Source organism: Ascidiella aspersa, chromosome 5 (genome assembly GCF_963924565.1).
Source record: "Ascidiella aspersa chromosome 5, kaAscAspe10.2, whole genome shotgun sequence".
Lineage (NCBI taxonomy): Eukaryota > Metazoa > Chordata > Ascidiacea > Phlebobranchia > Ascidiidae > Ascidiella > Ascidiella aspersa.
In genome coordinates, this window is record NC_139451.1 from 4,368,205 (window position 1) to 4,378,771 (window position 10,567).

At 36.0% G+C, this 10,567-nt stretch overlaps 1 protein-coding gene across 1 annotated transcript; it reads right to left on the bottom strand.

Annotated features, from left to right (window-relative positions):
• Positions 1-898: 898 nt before the first annotated feature.
• On the bottom strand, positions 899-6,947 carry LOC146141541 (uncharacterized). Its single transcript, XM_083389990.1, has 5 exons — positions 6,855-6,947; positions 5,323-5,552; positions 3,829-4,015; positions 2,185-2,402; positions 899-1,366 (listed from the first exon to the last, which is right to left on the bottom strand). The coding sequence occupies exons 1-5, from the start codon at positions 6,937-6,939 to the stop codon at positions 1,058-1,060; spliced, it is 1,029 nt and encodes a 342-aa protein (XP_083246116.1). The 5' UTR covers positions 6,940-6,947; the 3' UTR covers positions 899-1,057.
• Between the last annotated feature and the right edge of the window lie 3,620 nt (positions 6,948-10,567).

Here is a 10,567-nt window from a genome sequence, read left to right on the forward strand (position 1 = left end):
TTCTTAAAACTGTATTTCAAATATAAATCCGTGAAACATGAAGTACTCTTATTAAGGATTCTTTGTTACACAATAAAACAATTCTTGTTTATATTCGAACCTCGGTGTTTCTTTCACGGATTTTTTAATATTTGCTAAAAATATTTAACAACACACGTGTGGTAGCAGGACGCCAAGATTTCCATCATTAAAACTAACGAAAATAAAAGAACTAAAGGAAATAATCACCAACACTGTCATTGTTAAAACTGGCGGAAAACACAACAACAATATAGTATTTCTAAAACTACAACATTACATCAGTTGAGAGAATGAAATGGTTTAAATTAATTGTTTTTTTAATATTTTAATACCACCGGTAACAAATTTTAAAGCGATTTGAACGACATTATTTTAACAAAACGTTACAATGTATTCAGCATAACTGATAAACACAAAAACTCTATTAAAAATAAAAATATGTGGGTTTATTTGTCAAAAAAAATATATATTTTTCGTCAAACAAAGTGGTTTATTTTTAAAGAAGAAGATCACAATAACAGCTTAAACTCGTAAATGTGTCAAATAAGGAAACATTCAAGGAGGAAAATGTTTCGTGCAAGCTAATCGTTTTAGCGTTTATGAGGTTAAAATTGTCCCACTTCTAATTAGAGGAGACGTGACATGAAGATCATATCGCAAAAAACGCCAGCCTGCAACATTTTGGAAATTTTAAAACTTGAATCAATTTATTTTTAGCAAATCGTTAAGATGTCATCAATAAAACATTTTAAAAGTTACAAGATAACTCAACTTGAAGTTAAAAAAAATCAGGGGTCCGCAGTAAATAGGTTTAAGTTTACAAGATCACACATCTTAAAGTTGAAAAAAATAATTAACGGGTCCGCGGTACAAGAACCCCTGATTTAGAGGAAACGCGACATAAAGATCATATAACATCACACAACTTGAAGTTGAAAAAAAATTAGGGGCCCGCGGTAAAGTAAGTTTAACAAATCCTCACTTAGGGGAAATGTGACATAAAGATCGTATCAAAAAAACGCGAGTCTATAAAAGATCACACAACTTGAAGTTGCGGGAACTTTGAAATCAAATCGTTCCCTAAGCTTCCATTGCTTGCTCTTAACTCTCCCTGAAGCTTTTTGATCTTCTCCTCGATCGTCAAATCATCGTCTTCCGGAGGAGCCACGATCGCTCCCAAATCCAGGAGGAACACAAGATCGTGTCTTCGGATCCGGATGAAGGCCTTGCGGAGCTTGCTGGCCAGCTCGTAGGCCGGAGTTTTGCTCCTCCACTTCTCCAGCATTAGATGTGCTTGGGCGTACAGGTTTTGTGAACTGCTGGCCGATGCGATGATTTGCGATGCCTGAAATGTTTCAAATATTCTTTTTTAACTTTGTGTTGTAAACCAGCTATTTTGAATAGACTTAAGTCCCAGTCAAGTGATTTGAAAAATAACTTAAGTCCCAGTCAAGTGATTTGAAAAATAACTTACGTCCAAGTCAAGTCTTTTGCAAAAAATATCCAGTCAAGCCTCAGTCCAAGTCATCGGTTGCCCATGTCAAGTCATTATGAGAGCAAGTCAGTGGCGGTCATGTCATTGACATATACGTAAAACGTTAAACACATAAAATCGCATTTCAAAATAAAAAAATTCAAATAAAAAGTTACGCGCAATAAACAGCAATTAAATGAATGGGCTTTAGTATTCTTACTATTGAAATATACTGTAGTAAGAAAGGGCGTCTGTATAGGTTTTGCGAACTGCTGGCTGATGCGATAATTTGCGATGCCTGAAATCTTTCAAACCTTTTTCAGCCATTTTGACTGGAAACTTGACGTGTTAGATCGAACGGTTTGAAATTATTTTGTAAAAAATTGCAAAATTAAAACACAAATTGTAATGAGCAGCACAAAATTTTTATTTACACTAGTTTGGTCTTTATTTTTGAAGAAACTTTGCTAAATTAAAAAGACGGGTGTTGTTTTTTATCCACTTTCTTTTCCCACAAAAATCGCGGAATATTAGAATTTTTCAAACAAATAATTTTGTTCAGAGGTATATTATACCTATAGATATTTATTTTAGGAAATGGATGTGTTATTTTAAGAAGTTTATGTATATTTATTTTAGGAAATTTAAGTGGTGAAAATGGTGAAAAAAAAGTTTAAAAATTGACTTACATCGTCGGGCAGAAATCCCAGCGCGTAAGCCAATCTCTTCCACTCTTCTTTAGCGAGGATCTGCCTGGAGAGGAAGCTGATCTTGTCATCGCTCAGCACCATCTTGTTGCTCTCGTAGGATGGAGGAAGAGCATCCGGTCTCTCTGAGATCAACTTCAGGAGCTCTGGTGGAAGTACTGGAGGTGTTTTCTTCTTCTGAGGTGAACCTCGTGGGGTGTCTAACAAACAAAATTTGAGTAAAATGCAGGGCTGCGGAGTCGGACTTTGCTTGAAAATATATACAGACGATCATCTATGCGTATTAACACAACTTAATTGTTAAAAGTAATAAACATTTTATTGAAATCTTTTTATTTTGCTATGCTGTATTGCAGTGGTCGGCAAACTGTGGGCCGCGGCCCAAATGTGGGTCGCAGAGTAACTTTGGGCCGCGTGATAACCGTACATTCATTGCGCTTTTTTTTTTAAATAGGTGTGACTCAGAGTCGAACTATATTTTTGGCCAACTTTAACTACATGGAAACGAAAAATTTTTGCGCTTCGTGCGTATATTCTTCGTTTTGTAGTAAGTTTTACATTATGGCGTTGCAGTGCTTAAGTCATCAGGGCGCAGTATACTGCTTCACCTTAAAAACGAATATATCCTGAATCCGCCACTGGTTTTACGTAGCGGGTCTTCTCTCAAATGAGGAGTTTGGGCTGCGGCAACAAATGTTTGCCAAAATGACATCATAAATTGACGTCACAGTACAAATAGACTTTATAAATCTTCTGATTTTGGTCCAAAAATGTGAAAGTGAAATTGAGTCTAAATAGGATTCAGTGCAAAACCGTTTTATTTTTAATCAAACGGTTTTCTTTAAAAACAGATTACTTCTTAAATATACACTAATAATTTAAGTAGGCCTTCATAGACCCCCTAAAACTAGTTCGCGGACCCCCAAGAGGTCCATGGACCCCAGTTTAAGAACCCCTGATCTACGGTGTAGAGTGGATTGCTGTTTATCTACCGTATAGACTACCGTGTCTCGCAAACTGGCCAGAGTCGAAGTGTGACTCAACAAGCGAAAACTTTACGCTAAAATTGACGATTCAAATTTGACAAAAAACATTTTTAAGTTTAAGTACGTGGACAGGTTCGGGGGGTTCCACAAAGGCCTAATTAAAATGTTAATATTTAAGCTTTTGGCGGCCATGTATTTCAGCTTCACATTTGTTGGAATTAAAAAGCAGGTTTCAAAAGGCTAATTGCTTTATGACGTTATCTACAATAAATTCAAGCCGACCCTGATCCGCTCAAACCTAAATATTTTTAGGGGACCGCTTGCTTTTTTAGGCTTCGGTCCTGCTTTAAAACTCCAGCGAACACTTTGGTTATTTACTTGAATTTGACAAACCACTAGTGTAATAAAAATAATTAAAAAATACATTTCTAACAAGCATTGCGTTACCGAATCCATCCGTAACTTTGAAGGATAAAAATGTAAAAAAAAAGTCTGATTCTGGTTTCATTCTAGTTTTTAAACTTTGAGCTTTATTGTTTACACTTTATGAGTTTTACTAAAATTTAACAAGCCACTGGTGTATTAAAAACAGTAAATTAAATATATCCAGTAAGTATTGCGTTACCAAATCCATCTTTACCTTTGAAGGACAACTCCAGTCCAACTTTCACCGCCAAATCGTGCCTGCGAATCCGCTGGAGGGCGTCGCACAGCCTCGGAAGTATTTCTTCGACCGGGGTTTTCGCTCTCCAGGTCTTAAGCATCATGGTACACTGGCTGTAAGAGTTTTGCGAAGAGCTGGCGCGGCCCACAAAGTGCGCGATTCCCTGATGATGTTAAAACATAAATGCTACGTAATGGTAATGCAATATTTTCCCAAACTAATAAAAAACGCAACCCACTGGTTGGAAAGCACTAATTTAGAAGAAATACAATGAATTACAATTCAAGCAGCGATTATGAACGAACAATCGACCGACACGATCAGGTGTCTAGCCAGTTGTTGCGCAATTCTACAAGGATCGAGCATTAAAGGAGACGCAGAAAGTAGCGGAATATTTCCATCTCGATGTGGCTGTCTTCCCAGAAAGCTTACATGAGGCGCGGAACTAGGATTTTTGTTTGGGGGCATGAATTTTCGTTAGAGATGACGTTACAAAACTACGTCTTAACATGACGTTGAAAAATTAAAATAAATCTTAAGAACAGCACACAGTTGGTTTCCTCTGAAGTTTAGTTCGTAGGGTTATTATGACTTTAAACACAAAATCTGTATTTTAAAGGAGATAGCAAATCGTGCAAAGCGATAAAATGCATTTATAGTTTGTTTAAGATGGCAAAAGCTTTTATTTTAGAAGGTTTCATGAGACGCATAGCGCCTTTGGACATTGAGTTTATCAAAATGACATACGCTAAATCAGGGCTGTGGAGTCGAAGTGGAACTAAGGACTCGAAGAAATCGATTTACTTCGCTGGACTCGAGTAAGACCACCCGAGTTCCGACATGCGCATGCGCAGTACCAAATTTTAAAACTAATATGTCCGCCAATTAGAAATTGTAAAGGTGGAATAGCATATGGTGGAATATTTTCCAAAATTGTATTATGAGCGGATGACTTATATGACACCCATGAGCGGATTGCTTATTATCCACGTTATTTTAGTTACGTAAATGGGTTAGGTCGGACTCGGGGTATTTCAAATAACATAATTTACAAGTCCTGCTCTAAACACAATTTAGATTACTTGAGATTTTTTTACATTCACGTAGCTAAAATAGGCAAAAATACAGTTTGGGGGAGGCATGGCCATGCGCCCCCCTAGACCCACCCCTGGCTTACATTGCGAAACGCTTTTCGAGATATAATGATTCAAGGTTGTAGTAAGACGTATAGTAAGAATATCCAAGCCCATACAGCAGTAAGTCCCATTTTAAACGACTACGTTGAAAATGAATAAAGAGTTATTAGTAACGTTAAAATGCTACCTACTTCTATATGGGCTTTAGTATTCAATCTACCCTAAAACTTCATCCATACTTTTCTAAAGATTTGTTCATTTCAAATGCTACTAACTTATATATGTGCTTTAGTATTCATACTACCGATTTTTTAAAATATTTTGTCTTTTTTACCTGAGGCAAAAACCCAAGGGCGTAGGCGAGTTTGATCCAGTCGTTGGTTCCCAGAGCTCTTGACAAGTTGCTGATGGTTTTGTTGGTGAAGGTTGCGTTCTGGAGGGAAGCAGCCGTCCTCTTCTTCCTCTTTCCTCCCTTGCTCTTTCGGGATCCTCGTCCTTTCTTTGCCGGAGCAACCTGTTCCTCTTCCTGGTGGAGTTCTTCTTCTATTGCCGACTCGCTCGAATCTTGAAACATGTGAAGAGGTTGCTAACAAGTCTTTTTTGTAAAGTTTGTCAAAAATAGTTTTTGAAATGACTTCAGTTCCAGTCAAGTAATTTATAAAATAACTTAATCCCAAGTCAAGTCTTTTCAACAATAACTTAAATTTAAGTCAAGTCATTTAAAATATAACTTAAGTCCAAGTCATGTCATTTATAAAACACGTAAGTCCAGGTCAAGTCATTTATGAACTAACTAAACTCCCAGTTAAGTCATTTAAACAATTACTTAAATCTAAGTCATTTATAAAATAACTGAAGTCCCAGTCAAGTTATTTATAAAACAACTTAAGTCCAAGTCAAGTCATTTGAAAAATTGCTTAAACTGGAGTCAAGTCATTTTATAACATAACTATAAAGTCCCAGTTGTAAAAATAAGTCCCAAATATTGGACAAATATTTTTTAACAATTTTTTTTAAAAAATGTAATAAAAACTCGCAGGAAATATACCAAAAAAATCGCGCTCGCCAGGTGTGTCCGGACTTCATTTATAGTGAACTATTAACTATTAAACTTATCGCGTTTCCTCAAAGTAGTGTTACACTTTTCATTAGTAGTATGGATGAGTTAGCTCGAAATAAATCAAACAAACGCCTTTTTCGCGTTAAAAAATTATTATGAGACGTTTACGAAAGTTCAAATAGGAATAACCTGGCTGACTTCGGTAGTACATCAAAAGACATCGCAGACTAGCCGAATTTATCGATCAGTGATACACGCAAGGCGGGATAGAAAAACAACTAGCCTGAAGTGAGATTCGGGCTCACGACCTCCGGTCATACAGAAACCGTCGCTCTACCAACTGAGCTACAAAGGCTTAAAATGGTAGCGAGTCGAACAACAACCATATTACCGCGGCACGTGTAACGCTAAAGTAAAACAAAAAAGTGGAAAATATCACTCAAAAAGACACCGCCTAAACCTCAACTCCCCAATCCGACTCAAAACCTCAAAAACGCCTAAATACCAACTCTTTCAATCCGACTCAAAACCTTAAAAAACGCGCTTCCAAAACCGCAACCAAACTCGATTAAAAACCTATCCCTCTTGCTCCGTCTAGCGGCCGCAAGGTCATCGAAAACCGCTCGCTAAAGGACAAAGAGAAGCTTGAGAAGTGTTGCTTGCTACATTCTGTTAGTACTAGCAACTTCATATTAAAGGGGATTTACAGTACCATATATTTCAATAAAAGATACACACAATTTAAGTATTTCAAATGGGCTAGATCACAGCTGTTAAACACATTATGTGTGTGTTAATTTCATTACCTGACTTCATTCCGTCGTTTTTGTCTTTTTTCTTTCCTCTTCCAACTAGACTCTTTAGAATCTTTGTACTTTTTGAAGACCCCATTGCTGCAACTGTATGAAAGGCAATTACCAAAACACAAAATATATTACCCCCTTAAGCATTCAGAGAAGAACACAGGTGTGTTAGTAAGGTTTTATCGTGGCAAACTTGATTGCTAAGTTGTTAAACTTGAACATAAACGAATTAGGACAGCTATATTGCCCTGACGCTGACGGTATTGGTGGACATGTTATACTGATAGCTTTAACATAAATCGACAACTCTAATGGAAACTGGACGATATTTTATGAGAATAAAGTAATTTATCCACCATAAAGGAAGATAGGAAACTGAACATTTTTTTAGATTGCGCTTAAAAAGACGTCATTCTTTTCTTTAACGCTAAATACGCCAATTCCAAAATTTGTTGTTCATACTGTTTCAGTTTGGGCCATTGCTAACAAGTCTGTAAAATAAAATGAATTATGTTACTAAGCTGGCGAACTTTTTTAAATATTAAATGCGGATATCACTTTTCGGTAGTCTGCTGGATGCATTGCATAAAACTACTGCTGTGCTTGTAAAAAAATTCATGATAATTTTTGAATTTTAGACAACTGTACTAAACTGCTGATATAGTCATATTCAAATAACAATCCAAGTCAAGCCTTTTCAAAAAAATAGCAAGTTAAGTCGTAATCAATGACACCAGTTGCCCAAATTTAGACATTGATATAAAAATAAAATAATAAAATTGGTAAACTTTTCCGATTATCAACAATAACTCAAAAGAAACATATAGCAAGTTAGTTGTTTAACGTGCAAAAATTGAGATAAATAATCTAAGTTTATAAACAATGTTCAAAGAAGTCAGGTCAAGTCATTTAAAAAAAATAACTTAAGTGTACATACATCAAGCCATACAAAACCGACTATACAACCTCTCTCGAGGTATACTACTTAAGCGATTGGATTGTACAACTAGATGTGTTTAATTATAACGCTCACCTGATATAGAGGCCTGGCGAAATCCATTGTGTTCGTGGTTTTAAAGTTTAAAGGAACAGAATCGGAGTTGCTTCTGTAAACGAGAAAACAATAGAAATGCGCTTTCTACAACGAAACGCGACACTTAGAACTGTAAAGTTACACCTCGCATGGTACTCAGATATTTAGCGTCCATACGCGTTCATAATAAATAAACACAAAGTTCGAAAGAGTTTAGGTTTAGAAAGAATACCAAAGCCTATAGAGAAGTGGGTATCATTTAAAACGTTTTGATCTTAAAAATCAATTGATAAACTTTTAAAACGTTCAAAATGCTACCTATACTTTTGTATGTGCTTTGATATTTTTACTACGTCTAACTACAACTTCCAACTATTATGCTCCAAGGTTTAGGTTTGAATAAATGTCCATGCCCGGTATAGGGAATGACCAATGACCATGTATAGGTTATAATGATCCTTAAAGATTGATTGCAAACGTTTGCGTAACAATAACTTCTTCTGTATGGGCTTGTGTTTATTTTTTGTCTGACTATACAGCATCCCTTTTCCCAAAGAATGGGTTGCAACTGAAACATTGGTCGTAGATAGCAAAAAAATGGTACGCGCCGTCCAGATTAAAATTTTCCGGAACTTGGACTGTTGTATATTTAACTATGGTTTTTTTATTCTATCAAGGCAGGGGTTCTTAAATAATTTTACCGCGGACTCCTAAAAAATGTTTTCTCGCGTGGACCACGGTAGGCAAAAATTTCAAAATGACGTCATATATTTACGTCACAAATCAAATAGACTTCATAAATCTGCTGAATTCGGTCCAAAAATGTGAAAGTGAAATGGATGCATTCAGTGCAAAACCATTTTATTTATTTTTCTTTGATAAATGTATTAATTCTTAAATATACACTAATAATTTAATTAGGTTTTTATGGGCCCCCTAAATCTAGTGCACGGACCCCCAATGGGGTGCATGGGCCCCAGTGTATGGACCCCAGTGTAGAACCCCTGTATTAAGGTTTATTCCATTTCAACATTGACTGCATCTAACGCACTTCTTTGTTTTCGTCATATTATATTGACCGGAATTATTGGATCACAAGAAGTTTTGGGGGTATTCGAGTCACTTCCTCCAATAAATCATGTATAAGTTCAAGTCAAGTTTAGTTAATTACGAAAAATCTATTGGAGCAAAAAAATGGGAATAGTTTAGTAAATATAGGGCAGTATGAGTTGAAACGCCATTAAACCAGTTCAACTGGGAATTTAATAATTTCACTAAAAAACAATAAATTTCACACTACAGTTTTCCGTGTCTTTTTGAATTGCACAGAAAACTCAAATTTAGATCGCACTCAAAAACGTTTGGGTGTTATAAAGTATTATAGTTTGAATTCTGCGGCAGGCGGCACACTATATTTTTATTAATTGGTGTACACATCAGAATAAGTAAATTGCACGCCTATATCACATCAAGCTAAATTTTGTCAGGTGATGAAGCCTCGTATGCAATAAAACAAACCCGAGATATGGGAGAAGTGCCCTGAAAATGCATACAACCAACCTCCGACCATTACGGCCAAAACTATAGACATAATTTCAATGGGCGAAACTGTTGATCTAAGCCAGTGGTTCCCGAATTTTTTTAGCTTGCGGCACACTAACCAAATCTTAAATATTTCGCGGCACACTTTTAACAGAGCAACAACATGGCAACTTTACAGTCGCCCGCACTACAAACTATATGTGACTGACTCAATATTATTAATTTGTAATGGATAGTGCGTATTTATGTCTAAACTGCTTGCTTGTATGACTATTGGTAATTCAAATAACTTTTTTCCAAAAGTGCAAAAAAAAAGTTTGGCTAAGCTGTTGCCCTACAAGCAGTTTGAGGTTTCGCCTCATTTAATAAATCAGGTATCTGTTCACCAGTCAAGTTTAGTTAATGACGGAATTATATTGGACCTAAATAGATTCACATGAATAGTAACTTATTCTACATAGTCTGTTATTGTCTTGGGTCGCGAGATGTTCAATAAACTCAACTTTGGGCCGCTCTTGAAAATGCTTGGTAACCACTGATATATAACACATTTACAAAAAGTTTTTTTTCACGCAAAAATACTCTTATATGTTATACGATTTACCAAAATTTTTATTTCTTATCGTTACTATTTAACAAACATGTAATTGAACAATGGTAAAGCAAAACAGTTCCTGTTCTATAACATTTATTGGTCAGAAACTCTTCGGCATTTCAAGCACACGAAAATGTTCAACAAGAAGTTATTTCTAAACTTGCCCTGGCTGTACTGCTTTTTCTGCCGGCGCAGTTTCTATACTAGAGGTTATGCAAACATTTCGGCCGGAGAAATTCTACCTTAAAGACCGCCTTGTCTAGGCGGACATTATTGCTTGCCGAGGGACAATGGGACAACAGATACTGTGTTGTTTTTAGGCATACGTAGCGCATTGTACGTGGGTGTATTTAACTCAACAAAATCTGCTCTTGATGAAAGGAAAATAACATACCTTTAAATTGCAACAAAGTGAGAAAGAGCTGTAATGACCTAAGTCAATGACTTTTTTTATATTTTTTTTCGTTATTTTTAGTTGAGTTGCTGCTTATAATATCGGACGAGTTTACCTATTTTACTAGTTTATGGAAATGACTTGGAGTTGAC

What these genes read in the sequence shown, in the direction of transcription:
- LOC146141541 (XM_083389990.1), bottom strand. Translation starts at nt 6,939, where the DNA reads ATGGGGTCTTCAAAAAGTACAAAGATTCTAAAGAGTCTAGTTGGAAGA. An exon ending in CCCTTGGGTTTTTGCCTCAG is followed by an intron (nt 4,016 to 5,322) that starts GTAAAAAAGACA and finishes TAACATCATCAG; the next exon opens with GGAATCGCGCACTTTGTGGG. An exon ending in ACTGGAGTTGTCCTTCAAAG is followed by an intron (nt 2,403 to 3,828) that starts GTAAAGATGGAT and finishes TTTGTTTGTTAG; the next exon opens with ACACCCCACGAGGTTCACCT.